Source organism: Tinamus guttatus, unplaced genomic scaffold (genome assembly GCF_059628265.1).
Source record: "Tinamus guttatus ecotype Peru unplaced genomic scaffold, ASM5962826v1 Tinamus_guttatus_pri_ptg000055l, whole genome shotgun sequence".
NCBI lineage: Eukaryota > Metazoa > Chordata > Aves > Tinamiformes > Tinamidae > Tinamus > Tinamus guttatus.
Window position 1 is genome coordinate 1281489 of NW_028288589.1, and position 23458 is coordinate 1304946.

Consider the following 23458-nt stretch of genomic DNA (forward strand, 5'->3'; position numbering starts at 1 on the left):
GGGAGAGTATTAATTGGCCCCGGACAAAAGCGTGCCAGGGGCTGTTCTCACCGTTTCACAGTGCAGCTGGATGCAGGCCAGCCTGGCACCGTGTTGCTGATTTCTAGGACGGGTGTTAACTGCTGCCTCTGGAGACGGCTGCTCTCACCACAGATTTACCTGCAGAATTTAAGAGGGCACAGGCTACATCCATGAAAACGGTATCTCAAGCCTAAGGAAATGAACAGGGAAACCTGCAGACAGCATTAATTCCGAGTCCCCGCGAGACAGCACCCGCTGGCAAAAACCAAACTGACACCGTGTGAAATATCTGGCCTTCTGTAGGCACTGTTGAATCTTTTCCACACTTAGATTGTTTTAATTTGTTTTGTACTTACTGCAGACAGTTACTGTGCGCTCAGCAGATTACAAAGCTGGAGCTGATGTTTTCATGCATGATAACAAATATTTTAAGTGCAGAAAAACATAGTCTGAGGTCCCCATTAACAAAGTTGTTAATGGGGCAGGAAATACACAAAGTTGTTGTGTGTCACCTATTTGTCTCAATGGCACATTGAGTAAATAAATAAATAAATAAATAAATAAATAAATAAGGAAGGGTCAATCTAATCAGTTCCTATGCGTTATCTACCAGCTCGAAATGAGCAATAGATTAGTAGCAACTGAAGAGAGACACACTTACTCATGCATCTTAATTAATATGAAATCGAGTGGGTGGGATGGGTTTGGAGGATTGGACAAAAGCAAACTGAGAGATAAGTTTCTGTCTCTACATAGCTAGTGTCTCTTGGAATATTCAGCTGGACTCAACTCTAGTCTAAAAAAATCAGCTGATGTCTCTGCATGGAGTCCAGACAGGTTTGGACCTCTTGTAACTGTGGAAAATACATCTTTCTACATCATGCTGCTCAATAAGCCACTTCCTCAACACATAGTGCATGAACATCCCTCTAACCAAGATGTCCCTGAGCCATGGGAACACAGGAACATGGGTTGGGATGGGACAGGGAGCAGCTACACCAGCACCACTCTGCTGCCAGCAGGTTTTGTAGACAGTGGTCTTTTGTCTTGGCTGAAAAGCATGAACCACAGCAAAACGCAGAGCACTTACTAAGCCATCAAGACCACAAAGGGGTCAGGAAATCTGAGCTACTGGGGCTTCTCATGGGAACATGTCCATAAGAAGAAATGCACACAGAGATGTAGGAGTGAGGCGGGCTTCCTTTGTGTCTCCTGTGTGCTTTGCTCTGTGATGCTCATGATAACATTTGGGTTTTTAATGGAAAATATACTTGGCTCATCATTATCTTTTTCTGGGTGATATGGGAGCAAAATGGACACCTGCCAAGTGAGTGGTGGACTGAGCTGGTGTCTCCTCTGATAACGTGGGGACATGCAGGGGCACAGCCAGCGCCAGGCTGGGTGACTCCAGAATGCAGTGCCATTGCAAATAGCACTTTGCCTGGAGGCCCATCCAGATGAATTATGAAAAAAAAGAGCTATTAATTAACTTGACTTAAGCAAGGGCTGATGCAGGGCAATGTGACCTTTTCTCTATGTCACATGCCACACGGATTTCAGCCTTTCTCTGATCCTTTGTCACCACCAATCCTTGTTTTTTAGATCACTAGATTGCATGGGGGGTGATGGTGACCAAGGAACAGGGGCAGCAGGAGAAAAGAGAGAGGCTCTCACTCTTTCAGTAATGTGTATACCAAGGAGAACATAATCCTGCCATATATCTAGCATCTTTTACATTGCACAGTAAATATATATACATACATACCCTATTCCAAGTATACACATGACACATCATGGGTACATTCAGCCACTACACTCGCATCACTTTTAAGTTACAATAGTTTTGACAACACATTGCAGAAAAAACTGAGAATGGTATCAGTGGACAAAGTGGAGACTGGCATTGTTAATGCTTCTCACCTTTTATATAAACACAGTGATAAAGGAAGCAATTTCCTGCAGTTCCTGCCAGTCAACACAGAACATTGCTTCAACGCTGAAATGTTCTCAAATGTGTGATGCTGAACTTGCCTACCTCAGTGCTCGGTGGGAACACGCTGTAATTAGCAGCCTCACGGGAAACTGAGGAGAGCAAAGAGCCACTGGATGAATAAAATAGACTTTTAGCAAGGTTTCCTCACTCCTTCTGGCTGCCACACATACACACATGCTCCAAAAGCCACATTTTCTTCTTTGTACCTCAGCCCTTTGTAAGTTCTGAAGATCCAGGAGGACACAAGTGAAACTGTATGCTTCTAATTCACCATGAGCCTTCCCTCGGATATTCCTGAGGACAAGACTGACATATGACTAGATCTAATAGATGTGTATGGCTGAGAGCAAGTTGAAAACTAGATCTTCTGCAGCTTCTTAAGGTGTCATGTCATCTAATTTTAGGGTGCTGTCATACCTGAGTTCCAACATAACATTTAATTCCAGGCTTGTCAAAAAGAAGAAGGGAAATATTGTAGTCTAGGAATATAGATCTAGGAATATAAGGCTGGAGATAAGCTGGTAAGTCAGTCCTTCAAAAATGCAGATGCGTTTTTATTTTAGGGTATCATGATCTCTACTAATCTAAAATGGGTAACCTAGAGGTTTAGAGTCTTTTCATTTAAAATCTCTTTTTTTTTTTCTTTTTTTTTTCTTCCTTTAGTTGAAAATTCTCTTTTTGCTGGGCTTCTTGTGGCAAAAAAGTCACAGCATATATGTGTTCCCCTACTTGTGACCTCACATGTCCTAGAAATTTTTCACTTCATTGACCACTTTCATGCAAAGTAGATAGATAGGAGATACATTTTCAAAACTGCTTTATATAGGAAAACCATCTTCTTCCATAAATTCTTAAGCTGAATGAAAAGCTTCCTTTACAGCTTTCAATTTCTTCAACATCAGAGTCAATCAGTCATTAAAGACAAAGCCATAGGAAATGACATTTCCCCAGTGGTCATGCTGCGGGACCATCTCTTAGTTTTGAAAACAAAGAAATTTTATGTCAACATTCAATTCTCTTTATTTTATCACAATAATAAAAGTTTTTAAAATATAGTTGTATCTAATTTCAAATAATATTTGCAGGAGTATTACGTTTGTCCTTCTTTTACTGTTGCTTCCAGTGAAAAAAAATAACAACACAAATAGATTAAAAAGAATGATCAAAAATTCCTCAGCATAGAAAAAAACATAAAATATGTTTGAGTGTGAAAACAATATAGATGGATTTTTCCCTGTAAAACTGGAGAAATAAAAAGAATTTTTATCCCACAAGTTTGAAAAAGATGAAAAAGAAACAAAACTCTAAGCATTAGCAGTGCACACAAAACATAGATGCCACACAGTGATTCAAGTGAAGAATCAGAGACACTGCTATCTTGTCCATATATTTTGTTTTTCACGTCAGCCAATAATCGAAGATCCCTAATACAGTGAATCTGATGTCTATGAGAGTCATCAGGTCTCAATGAATGCCAGTCAGATAGGGACGAAGCTTTTTAACCTCAATGAAAACCTTTAACTTCATGCCTGGTGCAACGAGTTGCTTAGAAAACCGTGGTTTAGCATCACTCTACTTTTATGAATCAGGTTGTGATGGAGTCTCACAAAACCTGTCCAGAGAGCGTCTCCTTGGATCTCATGGGAAATAGCCACCTGTTATCTTCTTTCTGAAAATCCCCAAGGGCTTTCTCTTATTTAACTTTACATGGTTAGGTGTTAGCAGTCAGTCTAAGCTCAGCTCCTTCACCTAAGTCTAAACTTAGCTCCTTCAGCTGAGAGAAATCAGCACTTTCCAAGGGAAACGTATCCACTTCAGGCACCTCAGAGATCAGCTGGGAGAGATGAATCTTTCGAGTAGTATATGTATCTCCCTTTGAAAAAAAACCAAGCAAGTCTAATCCTAGGCATTCAGCCCCATCGGATACATCTAACCCTTCTCCTTACTGCACCACAAGGCCTCCCTTAAGACTTGACCCACATCCCACAGTGACAATAAACCTACAATTATAGGCCCCAGGCACTTTGGGAAACCAACTTTTAAAGGCCCACAAGACTCCTCAGTGTGAGAATGTGGAAGCAAACACGGTGTCAAACACACACAACTCGGTACACCTGGACCTGGTTCGTGGGGGTCTGCAGGTGCCTCTGCACTGCCCTTGGCTCCTTGTACTGTCTTTGTGGGGATAAAAGGTGACAGATTTGGGTGCTCAGCAAGCTCTAGGTTTCTACCCAGATGCCTCTTTAAGAGTGGTGTCAACACAGACATTGAGTTCAGAGGTGTAGGGTTTCACCCTCTGAATTATAGATATTCTCTTTTGCCCACGTTGTTGAAAAAGAAAACACAAAGGGAAACCACTTAAATTCCATTGGATAACATGGGCAAAAAAAGACATGTCGACATTCTACCCACATAAAGCTGGAGTGGAGCAAAAAAACTCAAAATATCTTAAAAAAATACTTGCCCCGGTCCCTTTAAATCAATGTGGCTTAAAGTATTGAAGACTGTTTTTGAAACTTCTCTCAATGAAGTCTATGCTTTTACCTCAGTGAAAACACTCCCTCCTAACTAAACAAACATGATGTGATCAGCAATGAACTTCAGAAAATCCTCTCACATCTCATTATCCCACAGTTTAGATTAGGGCTTTTATAGCTTGCCTTCATAATTCAACCACAGGATCAGCTCTGTTCCCCTCTGCAAGAGCCTTTGCAGCACTAATATATTATTTCTGTAACATGAAGAGGGGAAAAAAAAAGGAATATAACAGGAATATAACACATTCTTGCAGCAACAAGTTAATTTTGATTTAGCCTTCCAGTGCCTGAAGTTCTGGGTATTAACACTTAGAGTCTACACTTGGAAACACACAGAGAAACACCTGGCAAGCAAGTAGTAAACCCTTATTCAAAGAAGAGCCTTCTAAAGGTAATGGTTGCATCATTTCTTGCAGTTCAAAGTGTTTTCTAGTCAGTCCTCTTGGCAAGATAGGGTTATGCCCTTTCCAGGACAAGATACACCTGATTCATTCCGCTAACCAGGAAACAGATAAGCTGCCAAACAGGGTTTGAGGCTGAATTATGAGGCACTGGAGTCCTGTGTCCTCTCCAGGCCTCAACTTCTCCTCCAACTTTTATTTTGCACCATTTGGATCTATAAATTCCTTGCAGCAGGATAATCTCGTTCTGAACGATGGTGTCTTAGGGCAAAAAGTCTCTTCTCTCCTTTTCCAGAATATTATAGCTCTTAAGCAATGTCAAACACACAGATTGAGGCACAGCTGGGGAATGGGACAACAGAGTTGCATGCTGGACATTTGCTTTTGCAATTCAAACCATGATTGCTCAGCTGGCAGCACAATTCACTTCTCACTTCCAAACTACTTCTTCTCCTAAACCCTTCTCACACCTATGGTAATTTCAAACTCCTGGACACATACAAATGGTGGCAGGAGGTTACTTCACAAAAAAGTGCTCAAACAAAACCATGACCTCAAGGGAAAAAATAGATAAATTTATGTCCCTTGGAATTTAGGCCACATCTATTTCATTCACAGATCCTAGACACCTTCCTCACGTGCTCCAGATTTTCAGAATGGCAGAGGAATTAACCGCCTGGTGTCTAATCCCTAATGAAATTTTATAGGACTTGAACTGCTTCTCTAACAGAGAGCATTTATATAGTCTTATGCAAACACACTCAAGGTCTCCCCAACCCCATTTCTAGATGATCACAAATGAAACATCTGCAAATAGCCCAGCACCGAGTCCTAATGAATAAATGACACTGAGGCAAATGTGGTAGAGCTGATGAGATGTGGTCCCATCCTCACCACACACCAGGGCCACAGTCAATGCAGCACAGGCAGAGCTCCTTGTAAAGGGTCACATAGACAACTGCAAGGAAGGGACAGCTTTGGCTTTGGATTAGGGCTCTTGGGTTGCTGTGTTCTCTTTTGTGTGTGTGTGTGCTTTTTTATTTTTTTCCAACACCCTATCCTATGCTACTCAAAGAAAGACACATGAAAAAAAGAGAAGTTTCATTTTTGAAGACCTTCGGCACATCCGCCTCCCACTGAAACTAAGGGAAAGGAAATTTTATTTTCCTAAGCAGCCCCCAAACTGTGAAAAATAAAGCATACAAATTGAACACCCACAAAAATGAGGAATAAGATAATAACCTTAGACAATGAGAAAATTACACAAGTTCACTTTCCATGTCAGCATGCGTTTCCCTTTAAGAATTTCCATTTCCCTTTAAGCAATTCTATTATTCACACATAGCATTTCTAATCATTCTTTCAAGTGTTTCTATGTAACTTATCAGGGTTTAATGAATGCCAGAATAAGCACTAGAGGGAAAATCCACATAACTGGACAGTAACCCAAAGGTTTTAACAAGACCTCTACATTTTTCTTTTTTAATATAATCTTTATTCAAGCATTTTCTCCTTTGATCAGAAAGATGGCTTTTTTATTGTTATTATTATTGACTTTCTCCCACCCACCCTCTTCCATAATCCACCATCCTATAACTCCTGAACCCTCCAGGGTTGCAGTGAAGAGTTATTAGCTAAAAGGGCTTCTTTGGGAAACATAATCTACAAGTAAAATCGGTCAAAGTAAACATGCTGGCTTGTATGCTGCTTTCTACTGAATCAGGCCCCACACTCTATTCTCCTTGTAGAAAGAACAGAAAAAGCTACCAACCCTTCAATGTGATTTGTCAGTACGTTGGGGAACAAGAGTGACTTACTGAGTCTGCCATAATATGAGGGTGGTTGTTTGCTATTAATAATAGTTCTTAGTATCAACAGAGGCCCTGAAGTTGTCAGTCACACACACACACACACACACACACAGACTAGGATGTGTTGTCACAGGAGGTTAGAGAAACCAAAAGAGTAGATGAAAAAATACATCAACCTGGTTCTACTTTCAGGCCCAACTATCCTTGAATGGCTGATTAGGAGGGTATGTCTATGAGAAAGAATATTCATTCTATAAATGATGGGTTCTTAATAGTCTTCCTGAAGCGACCACTACATTGAAAAAGACACAAGAAACATGCTAAATCACAACTCTGATTTTTAAGCCAGTTTTGGAATTCTGTAGGATTTGGCTTTTTCAAAAAAAAAAAAAAAAAAAAAAAAAAACATGCTGTGGGCAGCAGTGCACTTGTACTGAGGGACAACCCACAAACCCCAGCCAAGTCTGGATGCTTTTCTTCTGAGTGCTATTAAGACATACAGAGTCAGCTATTTTCCCCAGAGAGCCTTGGTCTTTCCAAGAGTGAAGAAGGACGTGTTTTGCTGAGAGGGGTCCCACTGACTTTCATGTTCCAGATGCAAATTTAAGTGACTGAAGAAATTTATTGCCCTAAGGAGGCAATGGAGGAAGTAGGATTCACTCACTACCAAGGGGTCCACAGCAGCCCGCACAGGGAACTAGGGAAAATAGTCTCTCACCAATGAGAGCCAACTTAGATGTCTCACACTGGGGATGCAAGTAGTAAGGGAGACATCATATCATTTTCCTGCAATGAAAAAAAATATATTTCTGTCAGTTCTAGGTTTGGAAAGGTCTGGAAAAAGTCTTTCCAAAGGTTTGGAAAAGTCTTTAAGAAGTAACACAGCAAATTCCTTCACCCTAGAGCAAAATAGGGTCTACCTATTGTTATTGTTCCCAGATAATTTCCTGCTACTGAGATTAGTTTACATCTTAGTTCCCTCTCCAGCAATGGTAAGGATACAGCTGTGCCCATCTCCTAGTGGATAAAGACCAAAGCCAGTACAGCCCAGCCTTGCTCCATTTAAGGGATATTTTTATTACGGACACTCCTCAGAGCAGGAAGAAAGGAGAAAGTTTAAATAATTTGGCTCAATTTGCAGCAGATCAACAACAAAGATCCAGGAAGAACCAAGGACACTTCTTGGCTATTAGAAATCTTCTTTTTGATTAAATATTTATGCAGTGGATCTGTTTTGTCCATTTCTTTCTGGTTTATTTTTGGTGCATCCCTCAACCAGGCTGATGCCTCTCATCTGCTAATGCTACAATTTCCTTTTGACCCCATGGGGAGAAAAAAAACAGCGCACTTGCAATAAGGGTCTTAAAGGGATAAAAATTCTCTTTCAATACAGTAACTGTTTCATCCTAGTGAGCACAGGAAGAAAACAATGAGGCAGACTTGCTTTAATTTTGCAATGTGTTTGTTAATTTCAGAGAAACCACCGCAGGAACAAAGTTTATTAGCGAGTAGGAGGACATTTCAGGAACAGAGCTGGACTGAAAATAATCAGCTTCCTCTAATTAATTGCATATAGTTTTATTGCATAACCGATGGTTTTGAACCTTGGCCAATTAGCTTGTCAAACACCAAAGTTAAATCCTCTATTGGTCTCTCAAATAAGATCGATGCCAAAGTTTTAATTCAACTTGCCTTATCCAGGCAACCAGAAAATAAGGTTCTTGAAACTGAAATTAGTGGGCAGTTACCCAGAACTGTAAAAAAAAAAAAAAAAAGAACAGAAAAGACAAAGAAAGAAAACAAAGGCACAGAGAAATCACAGGTAGGAGCCAATATCAGGCTGAAGTGCACGATCTCCCATTCTGGGGTGCATTATGATTGCAGTTATCTTATCTTGATAGCTAGTTTTCTAAAACAGATTAAAGCATGGCTGCCAATCTAACACACGTTCACTACAGAAGAGGAGCCTCCTTGAAAAGAAAAACTACTTCCAGAACAGCATATGTGGTTTATGTTGCCAGCCTACTGCATATCGCTTTGCCATGCAACTAGGGAATGCAAGATGACTTTATATTCACATATATGTTTGTACACATGCATATAAATATGTGCAAAACTTCATAGAGTAAGTTAACAAATGCATTCCTACCATTATCCTAGACTCTATATTCAGTATTAATTACCCAAAGTGCAAATGTTTATATTTCAAAATGTCTTAAACACAAAGCCAGTGAATTGACTACTTTTCCAAAGGACTGCTCTGTGTCCCTAAAAATGTATTATTACATTTTGCACTTTTAAACTAATTCTTTCAATTAATTATTACATTAATATTCATACCACATATCCTGAACACCCTATGGTGCTCATTGTGTCAGTCCCATGTGCTTTGAATTAAGGATTTAGATTCGGCAGTGATGACACCGTTCATAGTATCAAATTATTGTTTCCCCAGTGTTTCATGGGGACCCAAAGCTATTTTGGAGTCCTGGCACACAAGTTGTTACAGAAAGACTTCTTTAGTCACACCACTGAAGAGTTAAGAGTATAAACGGGCATGACAAACCAGTGAGTGAAGAAAAAGAAGAAAAGAACCTGATTTCATAGGAAAATCAGAATCACAGGAGAAGGTTTAAGCAGAGTTTTCTGGAGGAACTCAGTCTATTTGAGTTCTTTTCCAGCATCAGACTGCTGTCCCTTCTCATTTCCACATACAATTTTTCATAAATCACCCTTCACATGCTGATGGATGAACCTCCTGGATACAGGCGTGCCAGCAGTGAAGCCTCTAGCATGACTTTTTGGATTCTTAGGAAGACAAACTTCTCATAGTTAGCTCATAGTTCAAGCTAGAAGGACAAGTGCTTATTTTGAAGTAGAAGCTGTTTAATTGCATCAGCTGTGTCCAAACTAGAAAGTCCTTCCCTTCTTTGATTTTGTGATATGGTTGATGGTTCAAAGCTAATTCATGTCCTACCAGTCTGAACCACAGAGAGACCAAGAGTGAGTTTGCTTAGAAGAGGTCATGTCAACATGACCAAGCTGAGATGTTTCCCAGAAGAAAATATCCTTCATTTTTGCATTCACATCATTGCCTTCCATGCACAGAATAGTACTGTCCATGTTTTTGTTGTGTTTCTTTTACAGCACTAAACCAATGTGGAAAAATTAAAGAGGATTTATCTGAAACATTCACGAAGGAAATCCTGTGTCTCTGATGAACCTGACTTCCTCAATTTCCTGTTTGCTGTACAGCTGTCTGCATTGGATGGGTCTTAGGGACATTTTTTTTTCTTTTGAAATATTTGTCTACCTCACTTGGAAGCCAGACTCGTTGACTAAGAAACATAAGGGTTTATAATCTTTAAAAAAAAAAAAATAAGTAAAAACAGAAAGAATGAAAAGAAAACAAACCAATAAAGAATCTATCCTGTCATAACATTTGAGATTCTGGTATTTGCTGGCCTTGGAGTAGGTTCAAAATAAATGAAGGAAATGTGTATTTCATTAAATGCTAATATTTGGAAGATAAGAGGGAAAAATGATGAAATACTTCCAAGCATGGTTGTGAGGGCAGTGTCTGTGTGTGTGCATAAACACACACACATACATTGATGCACCCACACAGCTGTGACTCTCCTTTTGCTCAGAAAACTGCTGCCTAGGAAGAAGTGCAGGGAAAGGCAACGATGGGAATTGCTTTTCCAGCCGATCGTTCTTCATGTGCAGGACAAGTGTCTTTATGCTTCACATTCCCCATTTCTTTTCAGAAGTGCAACTGAATCCTTTCATAAGGATCTATTCCTTGCAAACGAGATTTGGATTTATAGGCAAACAGTCAGTAAGATGTGCAGGCATTTTTAACAAAAACCTTGGCCAGGCACAGAGTAAACTGTGATAGATGCCTTAACTATAAGACTGGTTAATACAATCTAACTAAGTAGCGTGTTCCCAGTTGATGGTGTTCCTGGGGACTGAAATCTCTTTTCAACTCCACCACAGAGGACTTTCTGCAATGTCTTGGCTCCAAACTTGCCCAATCTGTGATGTTAGGACATAACGTGTGTCTCTCTCTTAGGGACACAGAGCCTCGTGCAGCAACAGGGGTCATGAAATGTACAGGATTCTTTCACTAACGGACAGATGCAATCCAAGGGAGCCAGAGCATGGATGTGATGATACAAATACTCAAATATTTGGAGAGGGCTGAAGCATCAAGAGCATTTGACATTTTGCAGGACTCATGGCTCAAAGAACGCAGCACAGCAGGAGCAGAAATTTTCACAAATGATAGTCAAGGCTTGGACCTTTCACAGCACATCAGGAGATAACGAATCTCTGCAGCGCATTTTCACACATAGCTCTAGATGGAGATTTTTACAAGGTGTGTGAAGAGAGAACTGACCTCAGAGCTGTCTTGCTGCTAAACTCAACCCGCAACACAAGTCCAAAGTTTCTAGAGTTTAGAAATTTGTTTTCTAGCATACAATGAAAAACAACAAAAAGAAAAGCTTCATTTTTTTTCTTTGCAGCTCAGCCATTTCTGATCCAACTCTCAGACAAATCTGACCCCGGGCATAATTCTGGCATGGGAAAAGGAAAGCATCAAATGTAGCAAATAGCATAAAAGGATACAGTATTAATCAAACAAAAATTAAAATGAAACATAAAATAGAATTATAGAATAGAATAATAGAATCATTAAGGTTGGAAGGGACCTCTAGAGATCATCTAGTCCAACCCCCCTGCATACGCAGGGTCACCTAGAGCACGTGGCACAGGACTGCATCCAAGCAGGTTTGAAGATCTCCAGAGAAGGAGACTCCACAACCTCTCTTGGCAGGAGAAACCTGTAACTGAAACTAGAAAACTGAAACTAGGAGTAACTGAAAAAAAAACAGGCATGATGATGGAATATGTTAGAATGCAGATTATCAAACTGTGGCTTGCAAGAAATTCAATGGTACCCTTGGGTAAAAGCTATGGATTCATTGATCCATGCTATTGATTCTCTCAGCACAAGAAAGATGTGGAACTTCTAGAGAGGGGACCATCGTAGAGCGACAAAGATGATTAAGGGACTTGAACATCTATTTTATGAGAAAAGGCTAAGCGAGCTGGGCCTGTTTAGTCTGGAGAAGAGAAGATTGAGAGAGGAATCTGATCAACATGTACAAATACCTGAGGGAAGAATGTAAAGAGGATGGGGCCAAACTATTCTCCATGATGGCCAGTGATAGGACAAAAGTTAATGGGTATAAATTAAAACCCAGGAAGTTCCATCTCCATATGAGGAAGAACTTCTTTCCTGTGAGGCTGACAGAGCCTTCGAAAAGGCTGCCCAGAGAGGTTGTGGAGGCTTCTTCTCTGGAGATCTTCAAAACCCACCTGGATGCCACCCTGTGCCACGTGCTCTGCGTGTCCCTGCTGGAGCAGGGCTTTGGACTAGATGATCTCTAGAGGTCCCTTCCAACCTCAACCATTCCATGATTCTGTGATTCTGTGTCCTTGTCTTAGGTGGGACTGCACCTGCCAAGGAACTCATTAAGTTTCAGGATCTAGGTTTCAGGTGAGGCAAGGAGACAGTTTGGTTGCTGTTTTGGAATTCTGTAGAGAAATTTGGATTAAAACTCTTGGTTTGCAGACGATGAGGTACATTGTAGAAAAAAGGAAGGAATTGACATAGAGTGTGAAATTTCGGTTTGGAGACAGGAAGAATTTGCAGGTTCTGTGATACAGAGGAGAACAGAGGTCCTGATCTGTGGAAGCAGAACTGCACCAGAGATCTTGGATGGGTTAGATGGGATGAACAACATGATGCATTCAGGTTGGGGTCCTGGTTTAGGATTCTCACCAATATGAATACATTAACCTAGGGTGAGGAGATTTTCTCGTGCTAGATTTCTTCAGAGATGTCCCTATCCCTTTGAAGATATCTCCTATGTTTGTACATCATGTCATACATCCCTCCACATGCAGATGCATTGGGATTAGGAGATTTTTATCAACATTTTGTGTGAAATAAACATTAGCAAGGTCCTTATGGCAACAGATATCCCCAATACAAGATCCCATCCAAGCCTGGTCAACAAGCTATACACCTCATCAGGTCTTTTTGGAGTACAAGGAACAGATTTATGGCATCCAGTTACTCAGTCCTACTCTGCTCAAATGAAATTCTCCACCGAGTTCAGTGGGAAAGAATAAGAAAGATCAAGTTTGTAACAAGACAGTCACACACAAAAGTACAGAAAATATCCAGTAACACTTTCTGGAAATATTTGGCCATTCTTCCTGCTAATTGATGAAAGATAGTAATGTTTTAAAGTGTCTCCTCACCCATTTTCATGAGGAAATATAAATCAGTCAGTCTCTCACACACAGAGATATTGTTTTTCCAGCAACATTTCATGCTCAAAAATGTTTTAATTACAGTTTTATAATTCTGGATAGATTGAGGCTCTATCAGATTTATGTCGTCATGAATGAGGGAGAATACGGCATGCAATATTTCTGAATTATACACAGTGATTACAGCTGGCTGAAAATATACAGTGGAAGTTGCATTTCTATGTTGTTATTGAAGGAAAACTGGGTTTTGACTAAATCCAGGTTTTCACAAACGCACACACACACATACACGCACAGAGATAGAAACAAAGAAAAACAATATTATTTTTGCTGAAACATTTTAAGTGTTTCAATGAAAAAAAACTCTATAAACTCTAGTAGGAATGCAGTTTATGCTTGTTTTCATTTATTAATGTATTCCAGAAGAAAATAAAAATTATATGTCATCGTCCACACAGCTCACTATTTTTCTCTTTATTTATAGCTTTGATTAGGAAGACAAGAAAATCTTGAGTTTTCTCAATTTGATTTTCAGATAGAATCTGAAAACCTCCACTGTTCAAGTTTTACATGGTCATATTTTTGCACTTACTCAACAATACGCTAGAGTAGAGGAGAATCCAGAGTTAAAGGGAAAAATGAGTTTCAGGAGTGGTGGAACCAGTGCTTTATGATGGCTTGGTGGTTACATTCCCTGTCTTCTACCAACGTGCAAGCTCCAGTCAAAGCTTTTCCTTTAGTTGGGACCCCAAAATAGAGTTTCTCTCCACAGCGCATTTCTTAGTGTTTAACAGGGAATCTGCTCACGGAACACTTTGGGGGAACCACTAGTAGAGTCTCCCTTCACTTCTCAGCCCCCATTTTTTACCCAGTAGGAATGCTTTATCCTTGAGAACTTCTCCCTCTACTACTTTGGAGTAAAAATGAAAATAAGTTAGAAATTAACAAGTGGAAAAAATTACTGTGTGGCATATGTACATACATAGTGATTGCATAAATCTCACACTTTAAGGAGACAGTCTTGAAGAAAAGGAAAGGAGCGTGCTTATTCACACCACAAAATTGGCCGGATTTGCTGTACTACAGATTTGCATGGTGATCTCCTCCAAAAATCTAGACCTTAATCCAGAGGCTATCAATTTCTTCCAAAGATCCTGCAGGTCTCCCTGGTGCTCCTTTAGAGATACGTCCCCTGCCACCTGCCGAATGCCTTCTAAAATTGGTAAGAAAGCTGTTTTGCTATCCATAGCATAACCATAGTTCAGATTAGACCCATAAAGAGAGAAAGAGAGGGAAAAAAGAGATATCCCTTGGTGTTTGTGCCTGCTTCTCTTTCATATGGAATTAATGGTGGTTTAATGGGGTATGAAAGGATGTTTTACTGGAAACAATGAGGAACAATTGTCTAGCTCACGTTTCATTTCACAGGTCATTATTGCATTAAGAAGTAAATCGACCAAGTCCGGTAAATAACAGTCTGTGTTTTGCCCAGAGCTTCAAACCAACAATCTTAGCAGTCACCAACTAATATCTTTGTCATTTTTAACCCTTGCAGGGATCTGCTGGGGGCTAAACAATTACAATCCTCACCCACCCCTGGCAGGTAAGCATTATTCATTTTATTTCTCATCCCTTCTTCCTGCAAACCCCAAGAGGCTGGGTTTTTGCATTGTTGTTTTGTTTATTAGCCAACCTAGCCAACTGTGTGTCTGGTGGCCTTGAAAAACAACACATATTTTAGTGACTGCTGCAGGCGTCTTTAAACAGGCTGCTTCCTCTGCAAAATTAATTGTTGCAAAATGCAGTGCTTCCCCTGTAAAGCTCTGCAAAGTAGCACTCAGCAGTTTGGCTGGGTTATAGATACGCTCCTAGGATCTAAGGAAAAGAACATAGTTATCCTTTCAGGATGCAAATCACATTTCTTTTTTAATTGCATGAACACAGGCAGCTACTCTGCTTCAAAGTAACTGCTGTTAAGCCTGAAGAGGCTGTATGATGTAGACTGATGTCTTAAACTCTGTCCCCAACTTACTTTGGGACAGTCCACTTCCCCTACACTTTCCTCTGTTTGTCCTGCAGCCATCTGGATTGACTATTAATGTTAGCAGCTTTATTTTTTTCCAAAAGGTGCCATTTTGTACAGTACCTACTAGTAATAAAGCCCAGCTACTGGCTCAGATCTGCAGGCACCTCTGACATAGAAATCAAAAAGGAGAAGGGAGAAGTGCCCCATGAGGAAAAGCATGATGTCTGAGCCACCAAGACCTAGGAAGAGATGTCTCCAGAGATCCTAAGCTGGGAATTTGCCTCATTTTTGACTCCTTGGTGCTCAAGCCAAGTGCATCATTTTCCATGGGACAAATCTCTACAATTAAATATATTTCACAGTCATTCCAGTGCATTAGGATTGCACAAGGAAAGCAAATTGGCTGAGAGGAACCAAGCACGTAGGTTGTGAAACTCTCTCTGCACTAATTACCTACCTATTAGTTTCTCTTTGTCTTCATCAGCAGTATTTAGAAAGTCCTAATTACCAGAACTTTCCATTACATCACTTTGGTTTTTTGGACCAATAAATCACTGTCAGATCTCAAAAGGTTCCTGCAGACCATTAAGCATCCTAACAAAATTTTGAAAATAGGTCCAGAAAGGGATATTCAAGGTTACTCCCCTGATCAAGACCTGTATCATCCGAAGGTTTATATGGCCTCTCCTGATATGGACTCTACAGCCCACTTTTAGACAATCTTTTCAGTGCTCCACTATCCTACTTACAACATTACCCTCCCCAACATCTAAAATTATCATTTCTAAAATTTCAGCCCTTTTTTTTTTTCTTCTTCTTACTGACATGCAAGAGTAGCCTCACCATTTTTATCCTTTGTCAAGGATAAAAAAGCTTATGGTCAGACTTAGGACAACACTTGTGACCAAGGGAGAAGACAGGTGGATATTAAATCTATAACTAGACCCCTAAATGGAGGTAAATTGGAGTTTAGGGTCACTGAGCTATTTGTTGGCTCACAGGGAAACAAATGGACTCTCCATAATTTCATATACTCTAAAAATGAAGACATTTTCCTAAATAGTTCCTTAAACATAGGAGTTTATTTTTGAAAATGACAAACCCAGTGTTTTGACTTCAGTGGTTCACACTAAAAGAAGGGGACAGGAATTTCTGATTGTAAGTGTAAACTCACACTATTAGCTGCCACCTTTCCCAAATGGACTGTCATCCAAAGGGACAATATTATTGTCATTTGTCCATTACTAGGGACCTGATCTTGCATTCATTTCTTCATAATTTAATTTTTTGTGATATATGTATATATATTTTATATTTTATGTAGCTGAGCATTGGTGTATATCTTTTGGAAAGTAACTGAAGACTTTCTAAAACAAGAAGTAGAAATGGTAATAGAAAATGGTAAATTTCATTTTCAGTAATAAACATGCAAGATGGATGAATTTGGACCAAGTTTTTTTTGGATTTACCATAAGAAAAGCATTTGAGTCTCTCCATGGGAACACAGAAGACAATTTTTGACCAGCTTATGCACTTGTGCAGCTGTAGGCAGAGACTAGAGACTCTAGCACAGAAATATGTAGTAATGGAAACAAGGCCACATCAAAGCAAGAATCCATCTTTTTCATGGGTTTATTACCCCAGTCAGCACATCTGAATTTCAGTATGAGCTTGTCCACAGTGAGCAGAGCTGATCCTCTAGCTCAGTAGATGCAGTTGTGTCATACCTGAGACTACTCATACCAAGTAGTTATGATATGTACAAGAGTGATTTATTTTGCCTCGGCTTACTTCAGCCAAACACAACCTTGTTCTCCCCAGAGGAGCAAATGCACCTCTCAACTATGTTCTCAGCTTCAGCTATGCCGAGATCTTCATTAGGGATGTCTTTTCACAAAAATTAAGTAAAAATCAAAAGCATTTTATGATTATGTTATATTAGTTTGTTTTTTTTTTATAAAACGATAACTTGGTAACAGCAGTTTTAATTGCCTCCACTGTCATTTTCAACCCATTTTGCATGGGCCATTTATCGTAGAAAAAGAAAATTTCTATCTGTGAACAACAACAAAAAGCTTCAGTGGAAAACAACACTCGTTTTAGGCAAATACTGCAGCCATTTCCCTCCTTGCCAATCAAGCAAACCTTCATTATCTTCTCAAACATGATTATGCATAGCAGGTATATTATAGAAGGTATAGCTAATCATGATCCCTGCAATATTAAAAATATATCTATACACACACATGCACACACATACATATATATTTCTATAAAATGGAAAATTTTCACACAGCTTCAGCCTCAAATTATATTGTCAGCCAGTGTGTCAAAATGGTATGCTGTCCCTACTACTATTTCAGAATTGCTTTCAATACTCAAAACTAACAGAAGAAAGAAGTTCTACCAAAGTCCTTGATCCACGTCCCGTATAATTCTAGCCTGTTTACATTTAATCTAAGATTTACGTTTTTATCTAATTTTTAATGAAACCTAGTAAACCTCTATGTATTCAGCCATTTAACCTTTGTCCTATGCAATCTCTTGGACAGCTTATGCTATATAAACAATAAACAGGACTGGGTGTTAGTCGGTACTAGTTAGTTTCAGATAAGCATTTAGATATGTAATTCCTACCTGATTTTGATCTAGAAAACATGCTTTTTTTAATTTCCTGGAAGCAAGGAAGACATTTGTAGGAATTTCACACTTTTAAATCTATCTGGATTGGAAGCACCACAGGAAAACATAGGTTTAGATACCTGTTATTCGGATTAAAAGATCAATCACCCACAAAGCCTTAATCCTCTCATCAATAGATTTCTACTAAAGTGGATTTTTTTCCCATAAAACAACTCTTCAGCTTTTTAAATAATGATAAATCCTTGGGATGTTTTTTTTGGTTTAAAATAGAAGTCAGTTTCACGTATTCAATAAAATCCTGAAATATGCTCCAGACATTTTTTTTTTTGAAGGGGTTTGGGAGGTACATGCCTTAATTCAGTAACCAACCTTGGACAAGTCACAAATTCTGTTCTTTGACTGGGAAACCGGCATCAAAATATACGTCCACCCCATGAGGATACTCCAAATCTAAACTTCATTGATGCTTCTACTGTATCTGGGGAATTTACAAGGTGATGACAGGTTTTACTAGTATAAGAAACACAATTATTCACAGGAAATAGGTGCAGTGCTTATTAATAACAAGAAGAAAAAGTTGCATAATGGCTAAACGCCATAGACCTGATAATCCTTCAATAAATCTGAGTTACTCTGATGAGTAAGAGTATGTAGAACAGAGGCTTAAACAGTTAAATTATTGTAAAATAGTATATGCAACCTTAAGGGTCTTTCTCCATCTCTATACAAACCCATCAGAAAGATATTTTGAGAGCTCTGAATTATAAATAAGAAATAATGATTTCCTTAGCCATTGGAAGATTATTCTTCTGGCTAAATTTGTGGACGTGCTAAAGAGAAAGAATAAGAACAGGAAGGACTGACTTTTGGATTGATATAAGATCACTCAGGGCTGGATCCCTCACTGGATGAATGCAGAGAGTCAAATGCACATATCCTGAAGAATGCAATATTTTCTGGGACACCAGCCTGCCTGCATGCTTTAATACCCTGGCACTTGGAATCCTCCAGGTCTAGTGTTTTACTATAAATATCTGCTGAGATTAAAGGTCCATGTAGCAAGCTGTAATTTTGGGGGCCAATAATTGCTTGGAAAGAGAGAATATTTTTCCCCTCTAGCTAGGAAGCCACTTGAGCAAATATATACTCGTTTTCTGTTTTCCTTAGCCACCTCATCACTAAATCAGGCCACCTACAGGGATAGCATCTTTATATTCAGATTAGCTTATTCAGCCTAAGCATGTCTAGAGTTTGTCTGCAGGGAGACAGGAAAATAGAGCTGTCCACAAGCAATGGCCTTAGACGAAGACAAAGACGAAGACTTACTCAGGACTCACAGGCAATGAGAGCACCGAGGCTGAAATGCCTCTGTGAATCCCTGGGGAAGGGTGTTTCTTTTCTTTCTCTGCCTTCCCTGGTTGCCCAGACATCCTGTTCCCCACTCATTTTGCAAAGACGCCTTGCAGAGGATGCTTCACTTCACCTAACAGGTCTCTGTTCACCAGGGAGGACACTGGAGGCAATGGAAGGGGTCTCAAATGAATCATAGAATCATAGAATGCTTAAGGTTGGAAGGGACCTCTAGAGATCATCTAGTCCAACCCCCCTGCACACGCAGGGTCACCTAGAGCACGTGGCACAGGACTGCGTCCAAGCGGGTTTGAAGATCTCCAGAGAAGGAGACTCCACAACCGCTCTGGGCAGCCTGTTCCAGTGCTCTGGCACCCTCACTGTTAAAAAAAAATTTCCTTAAGTTCATGTGGAACTTTTGGTGCTTCAGTTTGTGGCCATTACCTCTAGTTCTGTCGGTGGCCACCAGTGAAAAGAGGCCAGCACCATCCTCCTCACTGCCTCCCTTGAGGTACTGATCAGATCTTCCATCAGTCTCTGGTCCTCAGCCATATTTCCCCCATGGGAAGATGACAAAATTCAACATCTCTGGGAACTGTTGTTACCAGGCACTTGCACACTTTGATGATCACGTCCATATAAATTTTATAGATAGTCAGGAAATAGTTAGAAATTTAACTACAGAGCAATGGTTGAATATGCTTTCTGTGACATGGCAAGGGCTATAACCTAGACAGAGTAAACACCTGAAAACATAAACTTTATCCATAATTCTTCAACTAGACCCACTCATATTCACAGCTAATTCCTCTGTACAGCTTGTGATTGTATTTCTTGTATTATTGTACCATGTAGTGCTCAAGGCCTGGCTCCAAGCTCTTTTGTAAGAAGTTTGGTATAGAGATGAGCAAGAGGTTTGTGAGAAAAACACTTTCCCATCCAAAAATGGCAGCTCAGAGAGATTAAAATAATTGCAAATTTATGTCAAACTCATTAACTTGTTTTGGGTATTGCAAAAAATGATACTGTGAAAGTTCGTTATAAATGATTTAGGGGATTTTGTTGGAAAATATTTAATCCTAAACTTTTGCAGCATTATTTAAAAGAAAGGAGGATAAAAACAGCCAAAAGAACCCTTAGATAAAAAAAAAATGTTTTGTTTGACTCAAAACCATTTTTCTGTTGTTGTTCCTGATTACTTTAACATAAATAACTTTAATAAAAATCTTGGATCTCTTCCCTCCCTCTTTTTTTTTTTTTTTCCCTGAACTCTGTGCACAAATCAACTTCTACAGAAAGGCACAGTAAAAAGGTTCTGTCGATGACTCAAACAGCTAGTAGAGCAGGTAAAAGAGTAGACAAACAGGAAAATGAATGGATTTTTTAAAAAATGGTACATGATTAAATATATATAATATATATTATATAAAATATATAAATATATATATAAATATATATAATATATATAATATGGCTGTTTGCAACTGCAGGAAACCACGTGGTCCCACCTTGGTCTGTGCTACAGAGACACACACAGACCCATGCACACATGCACACACACACATGTATGTGTCTAATATGCATTCTATGCATTAATTGCATGTTGAATTAAAGGCATCATATGGATTCATGAACATTAATCTTGTGCGGGGTGACCCACTCTGCCCCAGTCATGGTGAGCTCAGCCCACATACCTAGAAAACCTACAGTTGAAGGATATGGAGTGTTTTCCCCTTAATTTGCCTTGTGGGAAGCAGATATCTAGCCAAGGGCCAACAATTACAAGGATGAGGAAAGGAAGAGTCACTGAGCTGGGGGAAGTACAAGTCCCTAAACTCTGAAAGTGGCAAGGATGTTGCATAATTACTTGAAAAATTATCTCCTCTTTGGGGCTTTATTAAAGGTAGCACAGCACTAGGCACGGTGTTGCAGTGCTCTTGTGAAGCATCCGTGAAGGAGACTGGACTCAGGTGCAACAAGGAACCAGCTAACTCTGCAGATGGGGGTTCAGAGAGAGCATGATGACCACCCCGATGATGTAAGTATCAACTTATCATCTGGTTTCAGGCAAGATAAATTTCTGAGGGCCAAATTCTATTCATTGGCATCACCTGGAAGTAATGCTACATCAAGGGAGAATTTGGCCCCACCGAAGTCCTGTGTGAACATGAAAGATCTTTTATTTATTTTTTTTCCCCTCATTCTGCAGTGCAGGCACCTGCATTTCACTGTGCAAAATATTCAGTGTTACAACTTTCAGGAGGGTGAAGGAGCAGGGGGAGAGAAGGGAAGGAGACAACCAGGAATTCCTGTTAGCATCAAGCTGTGCCTTTTCAAACACCCACCTTGAACTAAATGGAACAGCAGGTCAGGATGAGAAATATGTGGGAAATAAATGCAGAAATGGGAAGAGAGGGAGAAAAAAAATCCCCATTCATATTTGGGCAGTAAGAAGAAAACACTGCAATTTTGTTATAGCCTGGGAGGCAGGCAGCATTTACCATATGCTGTTGCCTCTATTACACAAGAAGATAAACCCTGTGGAGTGCAGGTTGTACTGTCAGTGCAGTTTAGATGGTGGGGATTCCTGGCATTCATTATGAGTAGGTGCCAGGGCATGCAAAAAAAAACCCCATATGAACCAAAATAAAGTCCAGATTCCTTGTGCACAAGTATGCATGCATTTATATGCAAGTGCTAAGTGGTAATACTACCAAGATATCAGTACTGATATGCAATTCACAACTAGGGTGAAAAAGGTAGAGTAAAAAGTAGTGTGTTTGTGCCTAGACAACATATTAATCAGCCCTCTAAGCAGCCAGTTAGAGAGGGATCCTTAGAGGAAAAGCTTTTCCTGGGTACACATTAGACATTTTGTTTAAAGATTAAAGTTCTTGCGTTTAATCAGTTTTAGAGCAGGATGGGAAGCGGGATTAATTACAGTCCCTTCCTTCAGTCTCCCATACTGCTGGAGTCACAAATGATGCTGCTGTTTGGAAAAGTGGCCTCCGTCAGCAGCAGGCTCAGGAAACGCTAATTGTAATTAAGGAGTTTATTTGGAATCACAGAGCAGCGTTGTAATCAGGAGGAGAACGGAGCCTTGCTGTGTGAACTTTCAGAAAGTGCTTACAGAGCCAAATGGGTCTTTTTAAACCAGAGAAGGCGTTCTTCAGGCTTCCAGAGTGGGGATTCAGCTTGATTATCTCCGCAGTGGGATACAAATAAAAATCTTTACCAGGCCAATGATTGTTATTATTTCACCCTTACCTAGCAGTTGGGTGACATGTCTTACCCTGGGCTCTCAGAGGACTTTGCAAAGGGCAGGTACATTCTGATCTGGTCTTAAAACAATAAATTAAACCATAAAAGGGATAAGGATGGCCAGATGATATGATTATGCAAAAAAAAAAAAAAAAAAAAAGGAAGAAAAAAAAAAGGAAACAAACTTCTGCAGTGCATCTCGCTAACTCCGCCCTGGAAAGGTCTCATACAAGCTAGGACTATGATCACCCCAAATTCCATCTTGGTCTCAGCCAAAGCCTGGGATTGCACCCAGGTCTTGTTGTTCAAGTGTATCACAAACAGCTTTGCAAGAACTCTAGACAGCACAGGAACTTACCAGCTTGCAGGTAGAACTGTGTCCATTCAGATTCTGTCTTGGGGAAAACGGAAGCAGGTGGTTCTAGGTCCAGGATACCTCCATCCAAATCCTTGAAAAGGGCCTTTCTGGAACTTTTGCATCTCTTCTCAGGGACTGAGATGTCCTCAGATGTACGTGCACTGGGAAGCGGGAGAGGTAATGTCATTTTGAGGAAGACAGCAAATGAAATCGTTGTGCTGTTGCTTGGAAGTTATGTACACTAGCAGCAAACGCTTTTACATATACAAGCAAGGTTTTGATATTTGTTAACATGGCCCTTACAGCCAACTGTACAGTTGCATTTTAAATATCTCTGGTTCACTTGTGGATTTCCTTATTCAAGGAATTTCGGTGAGGAAATCCTCAGTATTCACGTGCCATTAATTCTCGACCTGCAGTAAATCAAGCTATGTAGCTACTGGACAGAGCAGAAATGTGCAGCTGATTGCTACCATGCTATGTGTCCAGGAATGTCTCTGCTGCAGTAGCCAGTGCTAACAGGGGACTATGACTGCCCAGGTCATATCCTTTATCTTACCTTTATCTTAAAGGTAAGTGCAGATGTATCTTACCTGAAAGCTATGTTTGAGACAGGGTTTCATCACCAGGTCACAAAAATCTGATAATAAGTGATTAGTCCACCCACTATGGTTTCCCAACTAATGATTAGCTATTTTCTCTTTTT

The 23458-nt window shown here is 39.9% G+C and overlaps 1 protein-coding gene across 1 annotated transcript in view; it reads right to left on the reverse strand.

The window, feature by feature from the left end:
• PKHD1 (PKHD1 ciliary IPT domain containing fibrocystin/polyductin) overlaps positions 1–23458 on the reverse strand; it is a 239843-nt gene that overhangs the window by 46145 nt on the left and 170240 nt on the right. The window contains 1 exon segment of the mRNA XM_088540100.1: positions 22753–22913. Coding sequence (XP_088396226.1) covers positions 22753–22913 — 161 coding nt within the window.